Raw genomic sequence first — 24,977 nt, 5'->3', positions numbered from 1 at the left:
ACATGTCCCTCTGTATTTAGAATACATACATCAACGACTGTTTTGCCATCTTCTGTGACATTTTCCATTTTTTCTTTAACATCAGACTGAAATAACGAAAGTGTAAAGAAAGAATGTTCTCAAAACTGTTAAACTGCAAAATTGGATAATTATTTTACAATGTTGGAAAGCTGTGTTCCCTATCAATGCTATCATTTACCTTTCATTGCGAATACACTAGTATATACATAATTTATTTTAGGTCGATTGTGAAGCAAGTTCTACAACTTATATAATCACTCTCGACAACTCATTCCTGGTGGAATCCATATTACGAGGGTATGACTGAAGAGGCCAGTTTCCCTTTTTAATGCTGAGCGCCAAGCAAGGGAGGTACTGATACCATTTTTCAAGTCTTTGGTATGACGCGGCCGGAGATCGAACCCACGACCTCCCGCACTTGAAGCGGACGCTCTACAACTAGGCTCTCGAGGTGGATATATATATATAACGCGACTATATTACGGCCATTACACGTATAATCAAATTAATGTATACTTATTTCTGCTATGATGTTCCCAATAGGGTAGTCTCTTAGAATTTTAACTAAGATACCTCATTTTTAAACGTATTGTGGGCGAATCTTTCTTCTCCGACAAATTTATACAAATCCCTTCTTAAAACACGTAGAAGGATTTCTTTGGATTTCTCTAGTCTTGAATCAGTACTCCCAAGAATCGTGTAAATGACGCAATCATTCAGAAGGCTATAAGCCATCATATCATCTATTGCTTCAGACATTTTATATTGTTCCCTAGCTTTTGACATTTTACGTTGTTCCCTTGCTTCGCACATTTCACATGGTTCCCTGAAATCAAATTGACCAATCAATCCAATTGCAAATTTTCTCAATATTCGTACACAGGTAATATAGAAGTAACACCTTTGAAATATCTAGTATTGACGTATATATGAAACCAAGCATATTAAATAGCATATCGCCTTAATACGTTTCCTTGTCTCGATCCGTTCATTCCTTTACATGAGATTTATATTTCTATATCGATTAACAATTCGTTTTGATCAGCTTGGTACTCTGGTCATAAAAACAAAGACCTTGTGCATTTATTGGAGTTTGATGTTAAGGTAAACAACTGATGTGCAGTTATATTTGTACAACAAAACAGTAGGAAGGATGAATACATGTAGTCTTTACCTCTTTTGTTCAGGAACTGTAATGGAGTGATTAGCTGATATGGGGTCTTCAGCTTTCCTGAAATATTTGAATTTCACATAAAACAAAGTTTCACAATACTTTTATATCGATTAAGAAATCGTTTTGATCAGCTTGGTACTCTGGTCATAAAAACAAAGACCTTGTGCATTTATCGGAGTTTGATGTTAAGGTAAACAACTGATGTGCAGTTATATTTGTACAACAAAACAGTAGGAAGGATGAATACATGTAGTCTTTCCCTCTTTTGTTCAGGAACTGTAATAGAGTGATTAGCTGATATGGGGTCTTCAGCTTTCCTGAAATATTTTAATTTCACATAAAACAATGTTTCACAATACTTTTATATCGATTAAGAAATCGTTTTGATCAGCTTGGTACTCTGGTCATTAAAACAAAGACCTTGTGCATTTATTGGAGTTTGATGTTAAGGTAAACAACTGATGTGCAGTTATATTTGTACAACAAAACAGTAGGAAGGATGAATACATGTAGTCTTTACCTCTTTTGTTCAGGAACTGTAATGGAGTGATTAGCTGATATGGGGTCTTCAGCTTTCCTGAAATATTTGAATTTCACATAAAACAATGTTTCACAATACTTTTATATCGATTAAGAAATCGTTTTGATCAGCTTGGTACTCTGGTCATAAAAACAAAGACCTTGTGCATTTATTGGAGTTTGATGTTAAGGTAAACAACTGATGTGCAGTTATATTTGTACAACAAAACAGTAGGAAGGATGAATACATGTAGTCTTTACCTCTTTTGTTCAGGAACTGTAATAGAGTGATTAGCTGATATGGGGTCTTCAGCTTTCCTGAAATATTTGAATTTCACATAAAACAATGTTTCACAATACTTTTATATCGATTAAGAAATCGTTTTGATCAGCTTGGTACTCTGGTCATAAAAACAAAGACCTTGTGCATTTATTGGAGTTTGATGTTAAGGTAAACAACTGATGTGCAGTTATATTTGTACAACAAAACAGTAGAAGGGATGAATACATGTAGTCTTTACCTCTTTTGTTCAGGAACTGTAATGGAGTGATTAGCTGATATGGGGTCTTCAGCTTTCCTGAAATATTTGAATTTCACATAAAACAATGTTTCACAATACTTTTATATCGATTAAGAAATCGTTTTGATCAGCTTGGTCCTCTGGTCATTAAAACAAAGACCTTGTACATTTATTGTTGTTTGATGTTAAGGTAAACAACAACTGATGTACAGTTTATCAACTTTTTTTAGTTATATTTGTACAACAAAACAGTAGGAAGGATGATATATGAATACATGTAGTCTTTACCTCTTTTGTCCAGGAAATCTAATGAACTCATCAGCTAATATGAGGGCTTCAGCTATCCTGAAATATTTTAATTTTAGATAAAACAATGTTTCACTGAAACACTAACACGTTTTATGTCGATTCAGCACTTTTACCGCAGTTCATTTACCAATTATTGATCGCAAACTTCCGCTCGTGTTAATAATTTTGAAAAAAAAATCATCTCTTTAAACAGGTTAGTATTTGCAAAACTTTCAGATAAATTACTTATACGATATATGCAAAGTAGAGCAAATAATCGTACAACTTACATATATTCAATGATGTTGTTTGTCTTGTGTTGATATGCCCTGATATGGAGTAAGTATCGGGTATGAAACATATCGTACAGGTTGGCAGCCTCCTTAAATGTATAAGGATATTATGATATCATAATTGTATGTGTCTATGGCGATAGAAGTAAATTTTTAATTTAATGTAAAAAAATGTTAGAGTGTGTTTCAATTCATGTAAGCTCTTTTCAATGTTTTTTCTTTAATTTCGTCTGAAAACGTGATTTGCACTACGTTGATTATACTGTATTTTATTGTTCTCTTCAGCCTCATTTACAGCCGACCAACTTTAAGCACTTTGATTTTGTTTATGGGACAACGGTTGATTGTCTAGTCATGCACTATCTTTTACATTTTCTGGAGATCTGGTTCCCTGTTGAAGACCAACATGTTATGGTATACGAGTAGTCAAAGGAAATGTAAAATCACCATGATGATTGTTTTAACAAAAAAAATCTTGCTATAACTCTTTTTTCCGTACTAAAACTCAATATTTGAATTGCCTATGATAGTCATAGTAGCACCAGCGGATTCATGCTCATTGAAGCGTTTACATAATCACCACAGTAACATTGCTAGAAAAAAGAATGATAATCATGATAATTATGGTATTGCAGTACTTCCGGGTCGTTGTATCTTAGGAAGTTGTTCTTTGAAAATGAGAATGCACAGAATTCAAATTCCTATTTTGACTGGTAACATGTCAAATTAATTTATTCACATTGTGTAAATTTTGTGTCATTTTTTGTGTTTCCTATGGTGACTGATTTTTGCCATGTGGTACTAGCGTGTTGAGTAGGCGGTAAACCGACAACTCAAAAACAAGTAAACTCTTTTACATTACATTTTACACTAAAACATGACGTTTTGAGGACGCCGTGACGACATATTAATCCAGTTTTAGTGTTGGATATGTCGTGTTGGTGTTAAAGCTAAAAATAGGCCTTCGAAAGGAATCAATAACATAATCTTAATGTTGTTTTCCAAAATAAAGCTTAGAAAAAATAAAGTATTACTTTTGTCCGGTTTTCGTGTCGACGGGGCAAAAATCACGAAAGGACGACAAATAAAGTATTTGCCGTGTTTTTGTGTCGGCGGTTCGAAGTCACGACAACACGACAGCAAGACAGATAAAGGACACCTGCACGAATTATTCATACCCACCAACATGAAAACTCGGCAGATAAATTTGTTGTGTCGGTGCCCTCTAGAAGTGTTTGACAGTGATTGTAAATAGTGAAGAACAGCAAACAAGTTCACCGTTCATGACAGTTGTTTTCTAGTCTTGATTGACTTGTATAGAAAACATTGTTCCACTCTCAATGTTCCGATTACTTTGATAACAGAAATAAAAGCCTCAACACATTTAGCATGATCAACGCTAAATTTCTGATACAGTAATGTTTATTACTAACGCAATATAAATGCAGCATAAATTGCAATATTTGTGCTGCAAATACTGCAGTTGCAGCATAAAAAACATCATGCTTGAAAACTACTGAAAACTCCATTGTGTAAGCAGTATGTTTGCTGCAATACTATCAGTTTACGTACCAGAACTACATAACATTGCCTAGTACCGCAACTAAAGTGAGTTACGGACCCTTGCTTATGCTACTTTGCTTGTGGTTCCTGTCTTGCAAATAGGCCCGAATTGTGGCGATCACTTTAAATTTGGCAGGCACTTAGCACACTGTTTACGCTAACGACTATTGATAAGGCCTTAATACAAACACGTTCATTGTGCATAAAAAAACTAAATTTGTCAATCTGGGCATCAAAATGTACACAGTGACTGTATTTAACATGTCGACAAGGATTGTTCATTATTCTTTATTCCCTGCTCAAATAAGGAATAAAGTACGATATTTTATTTCCTATTCAGGGAAAACTTTGTAAAAGCAATGAGAAAATGATTTCTATTCGTGAAAAAAAAAACGATTTACAAGATAAAATAACATGTTATATTTTCCATCTTTCTTCTTTCACCTCCCTTTATTGCTAAATGTAAACATATCTTTTCACTTAATTCTTAAAACAAGTCCAGTTATCTTCATCTATCCGATTGTTAATTTAATATTCCATAAACTTATCTGCCTTCCTCCATTTATCACTTTAATCTTATTGCTTAAGCCTATCTGCCTTCCTTACATCTGCCTTCATTCTTTCATCAATATTACATTATTCCAATAAATATCTGCCTTCTTCATTCATCATTATTAACTTCTTCCGACACATATCTTCCATTTATCAGTGTTACCTTATTCATACATATATCTTCCTTTTTTTCAATAATCATTCTTACCTTATTCCTTAACCCTATTTTCTTTTTTTTCATTTATCGATGTTACCTTATCCCTATAACATATCTGTCTTTCTCCATTTACTTCAATCACCCTTGAGAAATCTATACATCGATCGTGATTGAAGTTGTTTTGAATTCCAAGCATGTGACAGTCACGTGCAAAGTAGTCCCATTTGTCAACATCTATACCATTCCGTTTGTTTGACACAATCTGTAATACAAATTGATGTCTCATAGAAATAAAGTTTCAGCTTATGGATATAACAAGAATTGTGTCCATAGGACACGGATGCCCCCACATGCTGTGTCATCCTCTATATAGCAAAAACTATCATATGGCCAAAACTGCAGTAAACAAATGTACAGAAAAAAATCCTTCCTTTGTCTCTAGACAATCGATATTATAGCAAAAACTACCAAAGGTCATAACTGCTTGTACATCTGTGAAATTTTGAAGCAAATCAGACAAGTAGTGTGTGAGGAGATGGACACAGTAGATTTCGGGACGTACAGAAGGACAGCAGCAACGCTATATGGTTCCACCCCTCCCCCTCCCAAAAAAGATGTGTGGCGGGCAAAGAATAAAACTTTGTTTATGTTTTCTTCCATGTAGAACAAACTGCAACTATGTTTTGTATTATTTCCAATACAGAAACGTCAATATTACCTATTCTTACATGGCTCAGTTTGATTGCCTGTTAAACAAAGACGAAGTTCAAGCTTTGTATATTCTGCGATAAACGATGGTTGACGCGCACATTGACAAAAGAGTAATTTGACGTCAATATTGGCGTCGAACTGCCGCATGACGTCCAGTTCATTATTACTCGAAAAAATGAAAGCCTAGCATATTTTTATCAAAATATTTCAATGAGCATGTAAGAATGAAAACAATCAATACCTTTCTGTGGTTTGACGTCTAATTTACCACTGTTTTTCGTTTGATTGCTTATATATTAAACCGCTCAGGCTAACGCCCTTGTGTTTCAATTCTTGAACCGTAATAAATTAGACGGCAAACCACCCGATGGCCTTGATTATTTGTTAAGTTGAATTATTACAGTTATCTTCCCTTAACATTTACCTCGTACAAGAATCCTTTCTGTTCTCTCCTTTTTTTGTTCTTCTCTCCCTGGAAACATAAAAAATATTTGCAAAACGTTTTATTTTGTTTTTTTCTAAAATTTTCCAGTTATACACAAATAGTCATTAAGCAACAAGTGTGTAGTTAATTAAAATGAAATTTTTCTTCTACTTTCGAGCAAATCTGTAAAATAGCTCTATCAAGCAGGCTTCAATTACATGATTAGTGACGTTTTTGTATTAACTGCGTATGTATCAAGTTAGTCTGCAAAAAGATATAACGGTGCTATCATCTATGCTTCCCGATTCTTCAGTTAAACCTTTTAAACACAATAATTTGATACACATTTAAAAATTCGCATCTTTAGCAAAGAAATATCACAAAAATCTAACAACCGCTTTTTTCTTTCCCTGTCATTGTTTGTTGTTGTTCACTTTCTGGAGCCTTCAACATAACAGCCTACAATGTTAACTGAGTGACCAGAATGGTAGTTATTCTACCTAACTCTACCAGGAAGAGCTAAGTAGTTTTCGGCTTTAAAGTATAAAACGGTACACTTGTTACGGCTGCGATAATATATCACCAGTTGTCAAAGTTTAAGGTTCCGTGTCTAGTGGTTCTCAAGTTATGAAAACTCTTTTAAGTTTCAGGCACCTGTTACCTTGACATTTGACCTACTGACCACCAAAACAATATGGGTCATCTACTTCATAAGCTCAATCATGCCATCAGGTATGAAGGTTCCTGGTCAAGTGGTCGAGTTATTGGGCTGAAATTCAAGGTCCAGCCCCCTTAACCTTGACATTTGCCTTACTGACGCTAAAACCTATAGGGGTCATCTGCTATATACCACCAACCATGCTATCAAGTTAGAAAGTTCTGTCTTGAAAATAATTAGCCATAATTTTCGAACAGGAAATGTCACATTATATGGCAAGAACAGAAAGTATATACATTTTTATCGCCACAACCTGTCCCAGCTCAGGACACAAATATCCATGTTAATTCATAGATAAAATCCAAATATCTCCATACAAATCAATGTTAAGTATAATATTTCTTCCTACCTACGCCATGGGTTTAACATAACGGCTCTTTTCTAAAGTCTTACTTTTGGATACGTTTCACCAGGCCCATCAATTAGTTCCTCTATGAATGTTCGGTCTTCTTCGTCAAATTTCTTTTCAAGATCGTTTGCTTTTAACATGTAACGAAACATATCTACGGATCCATTTTCATGCTGAAGAATACAGTTTCATTTCTCGTATTTATCTTAATATTTATAAACATTTAGTTAATTGCATTTATAAATTTTCATCATTATACATGTTGTTAAATCATCAATACATCAAACAAATGTGTTTTCATCTTTTCGAAAGAAATCTAAAAAATATCCACAAAAATGTCAATAGTAATGTAGCAAGTTACCTTCCATTTTTTATCAGTTCGTAATGCAGGAATTATCCTTTGGTCAAAGAGGTGTGAAAATGGCCCATGACCTGAAGTAAACATGCAAAAAGATAAATACATGACAAGCCATCGGACATTTAAAACATTATTACGTAATTAAGAGAATGTTTAGTTCTGACAATTTTTGTTTCGAAAATATTTTGCCAAAACTTTATAGTGGATTTTTTTATACTTTGTAATATTAATTTTTGTCTTTGCAGTCCAAACCAAAACCCATCCCAAGGAAAATCAAAAACACTTCTACACCCTATCGAAATTCGAATTGGATACTTGCTAGAATTGCAAGTAAAGCGGAAAATACAAAAAAGGTCGAAAAGACATATCGTTATTTATTAGGTATTTCGTAAATAGTTGATAGGACATTTTTCTTCAAAGAAAAGTACTAGATCTAAATGTTTACCGAGATCATGACACAATCCTGCCACTTCTACGCACAGTATATCTTCATCTGTAATATCAACGCCCTTGAGGGCGTCAGATTTTTTTTCCTTTAGAGCTCGTACCAGCCGTCCAGCCAAATGACAAACCCTTAAAAATTCTACCATATCAAAAGCAAGACATGTATATATATTTGATCTGGCAGTTAAAAATAATAGACAAGTTATGTCAGGTTAAGGACACTCTGGCTGAAGTAAATAACTTTAAGATTAACAAGAGCTCGTCGAACACGAAATGCCCCCCTTGAAGCATTTAGTAATTGCACAAGAAACAGAAATTATATGCCCACTGTAAACAAAAGTTCTACCATTCTGGTTTAATCAGACCTTGACCTTTAACCTATTAACGTAACAAGAGATTACAGAGTGATCTTGGCGCCATCCACTGAGCCATTTTTGAATGTTCCAAATTTCAAGACAAGCTCAAGGTCAAAATCAAGGTCAAATTTCATTTCGGTACAAAACAATGTGTATGTGGTCCAAATTTGAAAGCTGTGGCTTGAGAAATGTGAAAGCAGGTCACTAGATCAATTTCAAGGTCAAAGTTCATTTCGGTACACAAAACTATGCATGTGCTTCAAATCTGGAGGCTGTAGCTTGAGAAATGTGAAAGTAGATAATAGGTAAAAATCAATGTCAAATTTCAATTCAGAACACAAAAATATGCATGTGGTCCAAATTTGAAGCCTGTAGCTTCAGAAATGTGAAAGTAGGTCACTAGGTCTATCTCAAGATCAAAGTTCATTTCGGTACACAAAACTATGCATGTGGTTAAAATTTGAAGGCTGTAGCTTGAGAAATGTGAAAGTAGATCACTAGGTCAAAATCAAGGTCAAATTTGATTTCGGAACACAAATCTATGCAAGTGGTCCAAATTTGAAGCCTGTAGCTTCAGAAATGTGAAAGTAGATCACTAGGTCAATCTCAAGATCAAAGTTCACTTCAATACACAAAACTATGCATGTGGTTCAAATTGGAAGGCTGTAGCTTGAGAAATGTGAAAGTAGGTCATTAGGTCAAAATCAAGGTCAAATTTTATTTTTTGGAACAAAAAGCTATGCATGTGGTCCAAATTTGAAGCCTGTATCTTCAAAAATGTGAAAGTAGGTCACTAGGTCAATAACAAGGTCACAGTTTTTTTCGGTACACAAACCTATGCATGTGGTCCAAATTTGAAGGCTGTAGCTACAGAAATGTGAAAGCAGGTCACTAGGTCAAGATCAAGGTCAACTCATGTCAAGGTTCATCTTGCCACTCAAAACTACACATGTGGTCCAATTTAAATGATGTAAGTCATGGACATGAAGATTCTAAGTTTTTCCCTATATAAGTCTATATGAACCATATGACCCCTGGGGCGGGGCCATATTTGACCCTAGAGGGATGATTTGAACAAACTTGGTAGAGAACCAGAAATGATGCTACATTACAAAATATCAAAGCCATAGTCTTTGTGGCTTGGACAAGAAGATTTTCAAAGTTTTTCCTTACCCCCAAGGCGAAGCCATATTTCACAAAATATCAAACCCCTAGGCCTTGTGGTTTTGGACCAGAGGTTTATCAAAGTTATTTCCTATATAAGTCTATATAAACCATGTGACCCCCGGGGTGGGGCCATATTTGACCCCAGGAAAATAATCTGAACAATCTTGGTAGAGGACCACTAGATTTTGCTACACACCAAATATCAAAGCCCTAGGCCCTATGGTTTTTGACAAGAAGATCAGAAACCGTTTAACTGTTCCTGGCCAATGTGACCTTTATTTCTTGATTCTTGATATCAAAAATTCGATTTCTTGATATCAAGAATTATTTCTTGATATCAAGAAATGATTTTTGACATCAAGAAATCGAATTTCTGATATCAAGAAATCATTTCTTGATATCAAAAAATGAATTTCTTGATATCAAAAAAATCGATTTTTTGATATCAGGAATTCATTTTTTGATATCAAGAAATGCTGTCTTCTTTTTTTTATATCAAAAAATCGAATTTTTGATATCAGGAATTCGATTTCTTGATATCAGAAAATCATTTCTTGATATCAAAAAATTAATAATATTTTTTGATATCAGGAAATCGAATTCTTGATATCAAGAAATCATTTCTTGATATCTAGAAATACGGACTATTTTTTGAAAACAAGAATTCGATTTCTGGATATCAAGAAATCATTTTTTGATATCAATAATTCGATTTCTTGATATCAAAAAATCGATTTCTTGATATCAAAAAATGGCCGGTATTTCTTGATATCAAAAATTCCCGCTATTCTAAAATTAGACATGCAATTAGGGATAACCCCTGATTAATTCATTCAGTGCGGGGTATGGAACGCCTAGACTGTCTTGACATAATGGTTATCAGTTTGTCATGTGCTTTTTCCAATATATTCGGTACAAATCCTAATCTTTCTTGTAAATAAAGCAGTTTGTTATGTAGATTTACTAGTTTGTCCGGTACATTTCTTAGTTTATGCTGTGCATTCACTAGTTTGCGCTGTACAATTAATAGTTCGTCGAGTGCATGTTTCAATATATTTGGTAGAAAAAAAACTGTTTGTTATGTACAGTTACTAGTTTGTCCGGTACATTTATTAGTTTGTGATGTCCATACATTAGATTGTGCTGTCCAATTAATAATTTGTTATGTGCTTTTCCCAATATTTTCGGTACAAATCATAATTTGTTATGTAGATAAAACAGTTTGTTATGTACATTTACTAGTTTGTCCGGTACATTTCTTAATTTGTGTTGTGCTTTCGCCAGTTTGTGCTGTCCAATTGATTGCTTAAAAATATCCGATTTCATGTTAATTTACACAACGTGTACCCTTACAATTTTTGTCTTTACAAGTGGATTCTCATATATAAAACAAATATACTACCTATGTTAAATAAATTCTTTTAGGCAATTATCTATTTTCGGAAACTTTTGAAAAGATAATTAATACATATCTGTTTATTAAAACATAACAAACTGCTTTATCTACAAGACAAGTTATGATTTGTACCGAAAATATTGGGAAAAGCACATAACGAACTATTGATTGGACAGCACAAACTAGTAAATGTACAACACAAACTAAGAAATGTACCGGACAAACTAGTTAATGTACATAACAAACTGTTTTATCTACACAACAAATATTGATTAGTACCGAACATATTAAGAAAAGCACATGACGAACTATCTGTTGGACAGCACAAACTAGTGAATGCACAACTCAAACTAAGAAACTTACCGCACAAATTAGTAAATGTACATAACAAATTGTTTAATCTACAAGAAAAAATATAATTTGGACCGAATATATTGGAAAATGCACATGACGAACTATCAATTGTATAGCACAAACTGGTGAATGCACAACACAAACTAAGAAATGTACCGGTCAAACTAGTAAATGTACATAACAAACTGTTTTATCTACAAGGACGATTATAATTTGTACCGAATATATTGGGAAATGCACATGATGAAGTAATAATTATCATGTCAAGACAGTCTAGGCATTCCATAGCGGGGATTATTCAATTCTATATGATCCTGTTCAATCCATCTATATTTAGATCGGGAAGTGCCGAATTTTTGATATCAAAAAATAGGCTTGATTTTTTTATATCGAAAAATTGATTTCTTGATATCAAGAAGTCGATTTTTTTATATCGGAAAATCATTTATTGATATCAAGAATTCGATTTCTTGATATCAAGAAATAACACGAATTTTTGATATCAAAAATTCATTTCCTGATATCAAAAATTCTTTTATTTTATATCAAAAATGGACAGCATTTCTTGATATCAGAAAATGAATTCCTGATATCGAAAAGTCGAATTTTTGACATCAGAAAATCGATTTCTTGATATCAGAAAATGAATCCTTGATATGAAGAAATCGATTTTCTGATATCAAGAAATCGATTTTCTGATATCAAGAAATGTGACTGATTTTTTGACATCAAGAAATGATTTTCTGATATCAAGAAATGAAATTCCTGATATCAAGAAATCGGACTGATTTTTTGACATCAAGAAATGATTTTCTGATATCAAGAAATGGAATTCCTGATATCAAGAAATCGAATTTTTAGTATCAAGAAATGATTTTTTGATATCAAAAAATGCCTATAAAATAGTAAAACGGCGCCCCATACAATATTGTGTTTTATTCCACCAGTCTCACTCAAGTCGTGTGTTATAATTAAACCGGATATTCTGTCACCAGTGTAAGAGTATAGTTCGGTGCGGAGAGATAGACAACATTAGGCGTTTACTTGCATTTCCAAATCATTTCGTCGTCTTGCAAGTAGTGATGTCATTGTTAAGTTCTTTTGTTTGATATAAAACGATATTAACTATTTCCGTTCTAAACAAGAGCTCCGCAAAGCGGAGCAACTTACGTCCGAAGTTCTAGATCAAAGGAGACGGAATTAAAATTTAAAGATAATTTTTGAGTGTATGTGTTAGGTGGGGATGTAATGTGGCGGTAGGTCTGGGTTTGGGGCTTTTGAGGGGAGGTAAACTAAAGGGTTTTTTTTGGGGGGGGGGAGGTGAGGGTCAATGTGTGTAGGGGAAGGGGGTGAAAAGTAATATGAACTCAATTTAGGACCTTGAACATTGACCTTCCAACCAAGTTTATGCACTCTGCACATCGTCTTATCGCCACCTATCTATATGCTAAGTTTGAAGTCAATACCTTAACTGGTTATTCAGTTATGCTCTGGATATGAAATATGAAATATGATGGACAGATTTGACTTTGGTGTCACCGTGACTGTTGTCCTAACGACCTACCTATATGGCAAGTTAAAAGTCAATAACTTGAATGATTATTGAGTTATGCTCTAGATATGACAAGTCATATGAAATATAATGGACGGATTTGATTTTGGTGTAACCGTGTCTATTGACCTGAAGACCTACCTATATGCTAAGTTTAAAGTCAATAACTTGAATGATTATTGAGTTATTCTCCGGACACGATATATGCTGGACAAACAGAAAGAGAGACAGACAGACGCACGCGCCTTCATATAATACATCCGTTTTAAAAAAAAACTGACGTATAAAAAACTATAGTTTTGATCTTGCGGGCAGTATTGTAAAGAATTTCAAAGTGATGTTGTTTTTTTAGTTAAAATTGTAATACTTTTAAACGCTATGAATTACTTAATTAAAAAAATCCATACATTGACACTTGTTTAACAAAAACTTCTGAAATAATAGAACGACAAGTTATTTTCTTTAGATTTACCCTGATTACAATTATATATCAAGATAAACAGCTACAGAACCAGCTTACCCGATTGAATGTTCGAATCTGTTGTGTGCGGCTCCGGGATAGACGAAGTAGGCGCCGCCCAGCTGCTTTATGAACCTCAGACGCTGGAACTGCGGTGTGTTGACTATCGTCACACAGAGGGGATGTAACTCTATATTTCCATGGATAGGATCGTTAAATACCTGGATCAAATAACAAGTACATCTTAACACATGTTGGCATAGACAAAAGTGAGTAAACATTTAAATGAATTTAACTTATGAGCAAGCATCGATCCGGTTGACACTGCTTGAGTAAGCTTACTTTACCCGTCCGGTCGTCCGTCCGCCTACCCATCCACATTATAATACAGAATATTGTTTTCTTTTAGTTATCTTTCAATGGGATTTCTCTCATAAACTATATTTGTGCTGTCGCATAATAAAATTTATCACATATTTGACGTCGCGGAAGTGAAATAAAGTCATTTCATAAATTTGATAATACACCAGACTATGTGCTTTGAAGTCGGCGTCGTTTAAAGTATTGGTCAAATTGACTTGTTTAATATGATAGTTAAAGAAATTAGAATTTTTTATGTTCCGGCTGGGAAAGCTAACATGTGATAAAAAGTATATTACATGCGTTTTCTTTCCACATTGAATGTATTAAATTCGTTAATTAAAATTGATACAATGCTCGAAAGAGCCTCGCATTTTATTATTTTGTTCAACTCGTTTAATAAATTCAATATGAAAAGACACTCATGTAATATCCTCTATGTAAATGCCATCCGTTTTATATCTACTTTGATGCGATATTTCTCTTAATTTGTTTTACATCGATATCATGATCAATATAACGTTAAAATCTTAAAATCTCAAAACTCCAAAACTTCATGTTGGTATGTAAACGAAGTGAACGGAGTTTAACAAATATATACCAGGTCTTTGTTCATCAAATAAATTCATGCTAAACATGCAAAACTTACATATATTAAATAAATGTTTACTCAAAACTCCTCTTCAGCTTAAACTGGGGATAACATCTTAGCAAATCAATCATGTAAAGTATACGCTAGAAATGAAATCAAACATTTTCACATTTAGTTGGGGTGTTTTTGCATTTAAAAAGATATAGTAATAAACCTTACTTTTTTAATCTTTTTTTCCATTTTCAACAGTTTGTTTCGTCAATATGGCTTTTATTCGATCCGTCTCACTTTTACTTCTCCAACTGAAAATATAGCAATATTGGCGTTTATTCCACCAGTCTCACATTTACTTCTCTAACTTAAAATATAGCAATATTGGCTTAAAATGGCTTTTATTCCACCCGTCTCACATAAACTTCTCATTATGAGAAAAGAGCAATATTGGCTTTTATTCCACCAGTCTCATATTTACTTCTCTCTCTGAAAATATAGCAATATCGGCGTTTATTCCATCCGTCTCACGTTTACTTCTCCATCTGAAAATATAGCAATATTGACTATTATTCAACCCTCTCTATCTAAAAATAAAGAAATATTGGCTTTTATTCTACCCTCTCCGTCTGAAAATAAAGCAATATTGGCTTTTATTCCACCCTCTCCACCTGAAAATAAAGAAATATCGGCTTTTATCCACCCGTCTCACATTTAATTCTCCATCTGAAAATACAGCAATATTGGCTTTTATAATATAACAACATTTGAAATACAAAACCGGAACTGACGTAACGTTATTAAACGTCAACGTCAAATCCCGCTAAAAATCGATACACATTTATGATGCACAAAGACTGTCTTCTGGCCTAATGAAGTTATGATTAAAAAATAAAAGACTTAATGTGCAAAAACACACCAAGCTAGTGAAGTCCCAATGCTATCATGGGAGATAAAATTATATCCTATTCAATGCGTTGGTAGGACAATGAAAGTTTATATACCATAGATATATGACAAACAAAAAGCTAAACCAAACAAAGATACTCATAAAATTTTGCACTTAACCATTAGATCATTACTAAAATGAACAAAAATAAAATTAAAAACGAATAGTTTATCATCAAACAAAATAGAAACTATATGAAATGAAATGATAGACAAAGGGAGGAACAATAATGACAAGGCTATAGCGGCACGGATAGAGCGAACTCAAACCTGCCAGGCATGGAACCTGGTATATGGGATAAACTGTATCCAGTGTGATAAAATTGTGTATATTGGTGAAACGTCAAGATCGCTGAAGGAGAGATTGCGGGAACATGAAGCGGACATACGGCTGAAACGTACGAAACCAGTGGCAGAACATTTCAATACGCCTGGTCATAGCATAGGTGATGTCGGGGTGTCGGTGTTAGAACACATGAAGGAAAACAGTAGATACTACCGACAGATCAAGGAGCTTGAGTGGATCCACGAGTTGCAGACAGAGGCGCCAAATGGACTTAACACGAAAGCGAAGCTTGGGGTTCTTTGGAGAGAATATAAATAAACTCAATCAAATTGATGCTTAAGTAACATTTAATATCCGGAGGTATTTTGGTTTTAAGTAAGCGTCTTTGTATTAATTTTTGTTGTTTGTCGTTGCGACCCATTAATATGTTCTCAATATGTATTTCTTTCATATATTATGTCCTTTTTTCTGCCTTTAACGCACAATTATGTGAGTTTCGAATACATACTTGTCATATTTTACTAGTTCCGTTACTTATATAGATTTTTTTTTTTTTTGTAATTACTTCCCTTTATACGTAAAATTTGCCTATTTTTTATAGTTTCTATTTTGTTTGATGATAAACTATTCGTTTTTAATTTTATTTTGTTCATTTTAGTAATGATCTAATGGTTAAGTGCAAAATTTTATGAGTATCTTTGTTTGGTTTAGCTTTTTGTTTGTCATATATCTATGGTATATAAACTTTCATTGTCCTACCAACGCATTGAATAGGATATAATTTTATCTCCCATGATAGCATTGGGACTTCACTAGCTTGATGTGTTTTTGCACATTAAGTCTTTTATTTTTTAATCATAACTTCATTAGGCCAGAAGACAGTCTTTGTGCATCATAAATGTGTATCGATTTTTAGCGGGATTTGACGTTGACGTTCAATAACGTTACGTCAGTTCCGGTTTTGTATTTCAAATGTTGTTATATTATGAGACGCCATGATGTAGAGTAATTCTCGGAATTTGTCATTTTGATAAAGGCCTTATGGCCGAAACGTTAATAAAACTGAGTGAGAACTACAGAGTATTTGATTGTTATTCATTTTTACAATTACCCTGTTTTGAAAATATTATTCAAAATTGACCTGCAGGGTTGTCATTAATAATCAAGTACATGTAATCCTGTAATTAATACAGCTACAAGAATAAAATGTTAAAATTCTTCTTTTGATGTGCATAATGACACTATTTTGAGAGCAAGAATATGTGATTGTTACATTGGTCTGTACAGTACATTTCACTGAATCGAGTTTTTAAGTTAAAGAAATAATGACAGAGTCATTACAGTAGCAGGATTTTTTTCCCACAATTTTGGGAAAGGGACCGGCGCCAAATAGTAAATTTGGAGATAAATTGTTAATTTTTAAGTCAGCCCTCTAGCGTGTGCCATGACAGCAACCTCACTCCATTCTTCATGATTACTGTAAAACCAAATCAAGCGTTATGTAATTTGGTTACATCAGCAGATTTTATTAGGGGAGACCGGGGATAGTTGTTACATGGGGTAGGTTGTTACATTGCAAATATTGAAGTGATGACGCATCATATAAAGTCACAGATTATGCGTGTTTGTTAGTTTTAAAAGTCGCCATCTTTTACGGATGTGTTGTTTAACTTGGTGACAGTTATTTGAAAAATAGAACAAAAAGCTAGATTTTGGGCCACATAAGTAAATTTTTGAGTTTTTCATACATTTTTGGTTCATGTACACACTTGAAATATATATAAAACTTTAAAAATGTTGTTGGACTAAGCAAGGAATTGTGCTAAATATCGTAAAATCTCAAGAGGTTACATGCTTTCTCTGAGTTGTCTACCTTAGATATTGTCACGTGTTGTGAGGTCGGGGCATGTTGTTACAATTAGTGCGGGGCACGTTGGAACATACTAGCAGTTGACTCCAAAGAGAAGATTCACAAGAGAATCTTTATTTGAGACTGGAACAACCGTATTAGACCTTCCTGTTCGAGGCAAGGGAAACCAGAATAATACTTGTGTTATAGTAAATGCCCGATTGAACCAGGAAGCTGCATTTGGGGATGGACATTGTTGGCTCTATGCTGTAGTTACATTGAATAGCAGAAATGTCAACTACCCCATGCGCATACTACTGAAAATGAAGTGAAATGACCATACCAGTTACTATATAGATTTTTCAAATGGCCAAAATGTAACTGACGATATTATGCGCTGTATACCTTATATTGTCGACTTTGTGTAGCTGCCTTGGCACCTCTGCCAAATCTTAAACTATAAGAGCTCCTCTGGCGATACAAACATTATTGCAATTTGTCTATGAAGATGTCGTATTCATTGGATATATATATATCTTGTCCTGACTGGTGTGAATAGAAATGAGCATTACAGTGGCGTCAATAAAATCTAATAGTGCACTAAGAGTAGCAGACAACTACAACAGGCCTGCGTTTTCTCCAGATAAATGCCAATTTAGAATGACTGCTGGATGGCGAAAGAATGTAAAAGAGCTCTTCTAACAGATACGCCCGAAAAGAGTGCTAACATAGTAAAATAAGAATTCACCATGAAACTGTGGAAATTTTGCTAAAAATGAGCAAAACAAGTGCTCAAAACTAAAGAACAGAAAGCAACAAAACAAAAGAAAAATGTAAACAGATGTAAACGTTCTATTTGTCATCATTGTGGATATGATGGAGAAATGGAAGAGATGTTTTGATTTAACCATATTGTATTGCCTATATACATGCAAATAGATACAAAAAAAATAAAGAAGCAGTTTCAGTAAATAGTAGGGGCCTATAGCATTATTCAGGCTTGCATTAATGCTGAAAAAATAGAGTATGGACCTATACGGTTTGAAATTCGCAAGGTTTTGTTTAACTTCCAAGGCTCTAATACCAACTCGATGAAATTATTCATTTGTGAACTGAAAATGCTGTGTTATACATATTATAAACAGATTGGAAAGAATTGTATGTTTACTGTTGTGTTGTAAAAATGTAAATTCTTTGTAAAATTGTAAAATTGCTTATTGTAACAATTTGCCCCAGACGCTGTAACAATTTACCCCAACGGTGGGGTAAGTTGTTACATTTCACCAACATGATACAACTATCTTTATCGGATAGAAATATTCTTCGTTTTAGAATTAATAGTACAAATTTGAAAATTGCAATGAATGAGCTTTACAAAGATGATAAGCTGGACAAAATCGGTTAAATAATTCATCCGACACAATATAAAATATGAAAAATGTAACAACTATCCCCGGTCTCCCCTATCTTGAAACCATGTATTTGGTGAGTGCACTCGGTAAAAGATATTTCGAATTTACAATAAAACCAACTAAAATCCTCTATTTATTTCGAAATGCACATGCTTTTAAAAGCCATTTTTTATATTTGATCAATCCTTGTATTCTGGTAATAGAATTACAAGGATGTCGTAAACAGAAACCGGATATTTCTTCAATGTTGTACAAGTTCTAGTATAATATTTGACAAAATTGCTATTAGCAAACACGTTTTCTGGTTCTCTGCAATTAGAATAATTTATATGAATAGCTCGAACAAACTATAACTACTCGTTAGATTTACATGTTTACGCATTTGAAACATACTTTATTATGTAGTAGCGTTGGACAACAAAATCTGTGTCTGGGAAATCCGCATTTAGGTAAGCATAATAAATTTATACAATTATTGCAGAATGTATTCATTTCTTGTGCAAAATTGGTTAGATACACAGGTTGTTAAATTAATCAAAACAATTTGTAAATAGAAAACAGAATGAAATACCGCTGACGTTTATATAGATACGCCTCATTTATAACATATTTACAGCTTGACTCTGCCAATGAATATGTCATCAAAAACAAATATTTTTGACTGGCCTAAATGCCATATTAACATATGATTTCTATTTTTATATAAAAGATGACAGCTTTGTATTGCATCACTATTGTACAAATAATTCGTTTGAAACATTAATATATTTTAGGCGACAAAACAGCAATCAATGTAGGCACCAGCGTACGATGCCGGTATCAGATTGCAAGCATTATCTCCAAAGGCTTTACTCACTGCGAAGTGAGTGAATTCAATACATGTATGTGTGTTGTCTATCAATCTGCGAAATTAAGGTGAAGCGAAAATTAAGATATATGCCTTCCTTCCTTCCTTCGTAAGGCTTGAACAGTTTTTGTCTAATTGCTTACTTGTTGCCCAGTGATACGATTATCTTCAAACGATTACTAAACATTGATACAAAAAACATAGTATATTCGCAGGTGTAAATTACCTAATTATTCGACGCACGTAAAATCATTAAAACATTCAAACGGGCTTACACAAAAGAATGAAAACCGATCAGCTTTGATAATTTGTAAATTCAATAACTCAACCGATTGGTAAAGATACTTCAGTATTGTATACCGTGAATTTTGATTTATATTTTGTGTACATTGAAACCAATACGGAGTTGAGAAAAACATTTTGAACGTGTATGTACAAGAAAATAATGGTGTATAAGCAGTGAAGGACGGTTTGGGCCATTAATTGATATCAAGCACAATATATAGTAGCGTAGATCAGTTAAGCACTCAGAAAGTCTTCTAGAGGCCTGTGTCATACCATTTAACAATTATCCTTACATTTCGACAACAGATTAGGAAATTAAATCTGTAAGAAGATCCTTAGAAGGTATAGAACGCATCAAAGCAAACAATAATAGACTCAGTTTGAGAGAGTCTGTCCATGAGATAAAATGAACAACACTCCTCACGTCCCCTAGCACCGATATATTTTTTTCATAAAGTTTAAATGGATTAATAAATTAAAGTAGAAAAAAGCTTTAAAACACATGCACCTATAAAACGAAAGACTTAATATTCTGTATCTCTGAGATATATTAAAGATTAAGAAGTATAAAACTTATCTGAATGTGAATTTTATCCAACCTTCATGCAAAATAAAGGCAAAAGTCAAGGGGTATGATGAATTTTGCTTATAAGATCAGTGGCTAAATAAAGCTTGCCGGACTACTTTTTTGATTTTTTGAAAACGACGCCATCTTTTTTTTGAGAATAATTACTAAAAGACATATTTATGCAATTATTTTTATAAAACTCGATTTTATTAGGTACGTGAGGCCATGCCACTAATGTATAGCGTATGCATACCTTATTTGCAATTACCACAAAAAGTTTTTTTTATAACGGAAACGCTCTGAGAAACGTAAAATGACTCATCTATAGGGCTTGATCAGGATTTTAGCTTTCTGCAATTAAATCAAGGAAAATATTGCATCTGTACGGTGCCCCTAAAGTGACATGTTACACACTTTTTTCCAATTAGGTAATGTGAGACTTTTTTTATTTCGTTTAAACGAAATCATTTTATTTTAAGTATTAAAAGTACTATATAAAATAGTATTAAAGGCGTACGCTAGAATTCCCTGTATATGAGATGGGCGAAAATTTTCCCAATAACAGAATTTCTTTAAACTTTGGATATTGAAGGACAAACCAAAAAACGCAATAAAAATCATAGGTCACCGGATTCGAAAAAGAGTTATCTGCCCTTGAAAACGTCATTTTTGGGGGAAATGCCATTTTCAAGGGCATATAACTCTTTTTCGAATCCGGTGACCTATGATTTTTATTGCAGTTTTTGGTTTCTTAGATGATTGTCCTTCAATATCCAAAGTTTAAAGAAATTCTGTTATTGGGAAAATTTTCGCACCAAATTATAGCATACGTCCTTAAGTATAAATGATTTATTTCGTTTAAACGAAATGATTTCGTTTAAACGAAATAAAAAAAAGTCTCACATTACCTAATTGGAAAAAAAGTGTGTAACATGTCACTTTAGGGGCACCGTACATCTGGAATGGAATGTTATTGAAATAAATAATCGAGGAAAGAGTTGCCTATTTTTTCTGTCAAGCGGCGTTATGGCGTGTTTATAAGTCACGTCTTACGTTTTCTTGGTGAGAATGGGTATCCGGCTTGCAACTGAACTTAGGACAAAACCTCACTTGGCAGCAAATTAAAATTATTCCTTCATGTTCAGCAGAACAGAGAGGTCGGGTACAAAACAAAACAAGGTTAGCCTTTGTTTTTCCGCTTTTATGTTATATTACCGTATTTGGGATTTTAAAGACCTTTTTTCAGTGCACATGTTTGTAATTTAGAGGGTATTATTCTATGCGAGGCAGACTCAGATCTAGTTGGTGGTAAATTTTGAATTTTAATTAAAAATGATTTTAGATCAGAATATAGGATAAATACAAAATTAGGTTATTAAGTTCGTCTACGTAAAAATAAAAGTCTCGGCTAGAGCCTCGACTTTCATATTTTCTCCGACTTACTTAAATTTAAATTTTTAAGACAGTAACCTATCATTCTCTGAATTTAGTATTTTACAAGCCGTTCACACTGCTTTCCGTTTTATCAATATTAAGTCGGCAATTAAATCCCAAAGTAAAGGCCATGATTCAAATTATCCCTGCATACCATATCACAAGCTGTCGATTAATTAATCAAACCTTACATAAGGAATTGCAGATCTACTTAACCAGTATTTCCATATGTAACAAAATTTACTGGAACAAGTACTAGGTAATAAAAATTAATCTCAAGATATCTATAGGTGTTACCTATGTTTGATAATCCTCTGATCGCAGCTTCTTTTATACGTGGATAGCGCGATAAGATAAAATAAACTAATTCATTTGAATATATGGCACACAACTCTGCCGATCTAATACTTCCTTTTAACTTGAAAGTATTTATTTTAACTTTATAATTAACAAAAGTCAGCATGCAGACATAATTTATATTTTCTTACCTTTCAATGTGCCTCTTGATACTTTTCACGTTAACGTTTTATCTTAATTCCAGAGAAGTTTGTCAGACCGCCGGTGGAAACGAAATGACAAACAAAGCTGCAGTCGATTTGATCAATACACTTTTTACAGGTGTACAGGATTTATTTTCAAAACCCAAACGCTCATTATTTGAAATATTTATAAAATCAATACCTTACCTTATCAATGTCTTTTGAAATTAAAGATTGCTTTTGACAAACATGGAGTGCTTGAAATATGAGATTTTCGACAACGTAACATAATTGGTCTTTGTATTTGTTACTCAATTGTTTACTTATCCATTAGTTAATGCCAATACCATCATTTCTCCTTAAAGACTTCCAAACCATTTGCTCAGTTCCTTGTAATTGGATGGACGGCGTCCATAGTACGTTTTCTTCATTTTTGATAAAACATCTGCCTCTGTGAAGCTACAGGTCGGAATTTCACAGCATTCTGGCATTTACCACTCGCAAGTTTGTTAAATGGTTCTGTATGACTGCATTAAGGTCCGTCCGATGGAGCTTTCAATAGAAAAATCAATTATATGACTTCTTCTGACGAACTCTTTCATGAATCTCAAAACTTAAAAGTAGCATCCTTGGATAACCTTTCTTGAGTTTGCATAAGTAGTTCTGATCGTTTGATCTAAGGGGTTCCTTCCAAATTTAAAATAGAGAACCCTTAAAAACTTCTCCTGATATACGTTGGATATATGTTCTTAGCATACCTGGATAAGCCGTGCATCAAATTTGCTTATCCGGTTTTGCTTGACTGCATTTAGGGGCCATCAAAATGGAAAAACCTAGAAACGCCTACTCACGAACCGCTTAAGTTATGTTATCTCAACATGAATAGAATGATTTAGAGCTGAAAGAAGCCTTTGGCATTCCACATTCATTATTCCGTTCATTCAGCTTTTCATATATAATGAATACTGTCATTTGATTTCCAAATACAACAAATTATTACCAATAGATAAAACCCTCCGAGTATCAAATTCTAAGTATTGGTTTTCTTTTGTTCTCCGGTATATTGATCGAACATAAGACCAAAATTCCTCTTTTAACAAACATTTAAGTTAGTTATCTATATTCACTCATGTTAAACAGATAATTGAAGGACTACATAAATAAACCTTTCCATTCATATCGACCTTGAAGTGAAATCAAAATATTGCCGATTAGCAAGCATAAAGTGATTAAAATTTTGAATATTTAAAAATGTTTTATAAATTACAGTTATTTATATAAACATGTTTACCTCGCGCAACTGATCATTTACCTAACATGTGATAGATACATACGGTGGTATTTTTAGGACATGCAGCTATTTTTTAAAGATGGAATTATCTCGTACGCCCGACATCTTATCTCAAGCGCACGACATCGTATCTCGTACTCGCGACATCTTATCTCATGCGCACGACATCTTATCTCATGCCAACGACATCTTATCTCGAGCACACAACATTTATCTCTAGCGCACGACGTACTATCTCGTACGAACGACATCATATCTCGTGAGCACAACATCTTATCTCGTGCGCACGACATCCTGTCTGGAGCGCATGACATCTTATCTCGTGCTCACGACACGACATCTTATCTCAAGCGAATGACATCTTATCTCGTGCGCACGACATCCTATCCCGTGCACTAGACAATTTATCTCGTGTGCTCGACATCTTATGTCGTTCGCAAGACATCTTATCTCGTGTTTTTGAGATCTCATCTCATGCGTAAGACATCTAATCTCAAGCGCTTGAAATATTTTCTCGTGCGCAAGATATCCTATCTATTTCCTTTAATAACGTACGAAGGGGCACTTGGGGTCTATTCTGAATGCCACTGCGATCTACGGTGGCTGATTTGTGACATAACGTTCTGTCGAAGCGATACAACGAAAAACGTCGCCCTGCCGGATGTCTACTGCCGGAAGTTGCCATTCCGGACGATGTTATTGCGCCTTAACAAACGTCGGCCCGCCGAACGTCGTATTTTTGACCTCCGGAATGACATAATATTAATTAAATTGAAGATAAAAGTTAGTACGATTTAATACTTATGATATATTTGTTAGTCACTAATAATGTGTTACCACAGGAAATTGCCTATTCTTACCCCCACACCCTTACCCCAACCCAAACGTCAGTCCTTCAGTGAGTTCAGTGACATTTTTGAATTGCATTTTTTATGACATATATATAAATACATCTAGAGGCAATATGCGCGTATTCGTGCGTCTACCCGTGTATCCGTCCGTTTAATTTTTGTTGTCGTAAGATTCTATATGCTTGCCTCACTAAGATGGAATTTTGTGAGCATGACCCTTACCAAACTCCCTCAGCCAAGTGTGACATTGACCTTACAGAAAATAATCTTATGTTTGCTCGCGAGAATCCATCTCACTGAGTAAAGCATAAATTATTTTCCAAGGTTACGGCAAAGTTATAATCTGGACAAAAATTAGCCGGAAAGACGGACTAAAATATCAGTTTGACTTAGTAATAATCTACACT

General features: G+C 33.9%; 1 protein-coding gene across 13 annotated transcripts in view; it reads right to left on the bottom strand.

Annotated features, from left to right (window-relative positions):
• Positions 1 to 23,465, bottom strand: part of LOC128551179 (deoxynucleoside triphosphate triphosphohydrolase SAMHD1-like) — a 33,464-nt gene extending 9,999 nt beyond the window's left edge. For 2 of the 13 annotated variants that reach the window (XM_053531705.1, XM_053531710.1), the window contains exons 1-17: positions 22,438 to 22,593; positions 14,549 to 14,631; positions 13,438 to 13,598; positions 8,094 to 8,221; positions 7,652 to 7,722; positions 7,335 to 7,463; positions 6,224 to 6,271; positions 5,186 to 5,350; positions 2,814 to 2,905; positions 2,524 to 2,580; positions 2,236 to 2,292; positions 1,976 to 2,032; positions 1,716 to 1,772; positions 1,458 to 1,512; positions 1,196 to 1,254; positions 595 to 847; positions 30 to 86 (exon numbers count right to left, since the gene is read on the bottom strand). In XM_053531705.1, the coding sequence (XP_053387680.1) occupies positions 30 to 86; positions 595 to 847; positions 1,196 to 1,254; positions 1,458 to 1,512; positions 1,716 to 1,772; positions 1,976 to 2,032; positions 2,236 to 2,292; positions 2,524 to 2,580; positions 2,814 to 2,905; positions 5,186 to 5,350; positions 6,224 to 6,271; positions 7,335 to 7,463; positions 7,652 to 7,722; positions 8,094 to 8,221; positions 13,438 to 13,598; positions 14,549 to 14,569 (1,467 nt within the window). In that variant the 5' untranslated portion in view covers positions 14,570 to 14,631; positions 22,438 to 22,593. Of the gene's footprint in view, positions 1 to 29; positions 87 to 594; positions 848 to 1,195; positions 1,255 to 1,457; positions 1,513 to 1,715; positions 1,773 to 1,975; positions 2,033 to 2,235; positions 2,293 to 2,523; positions 2,581 to 2,813; positions 2,906 to 5,185; positions 5,351 to 6,223; positions 6,272 to 7,334; positions 7,464 to 7,651; positions 7,723 to 8,093; positions 8,222 to 13,437; positions 13,599 to 14,548; positions 14,632 to 22,437; positions 22,594 to 22,775; positions 23,350 to 23,428 lie in introns of those variants that run through there. The other 11 variants (XM_053531707.1, XM_053531706.1, XM_053531708.1 and 8 more) reach the window with 11 other exon arrangements.
• Between the last annotated feature and the right edge of the window lie 1,512 nt (positions 23,466 to 24,977).

This window comes from Mercenaria mercenaria, chromosome 19, assembly GCF_021730395.1.
Source record: "Mercenaria mercenaria strain notata chromosome 19, MADL_Memer_1, whole genome shotgun sequence".
NCBI lineage: Eukaryota > Metazoa > Mollusca > Bivalvia > Venerida > Veneridae > Mercenaria > Mercenaria mercenaria.
This window is presented reverse-complemented; position numbering and strand designations above follow the sequence as displayed.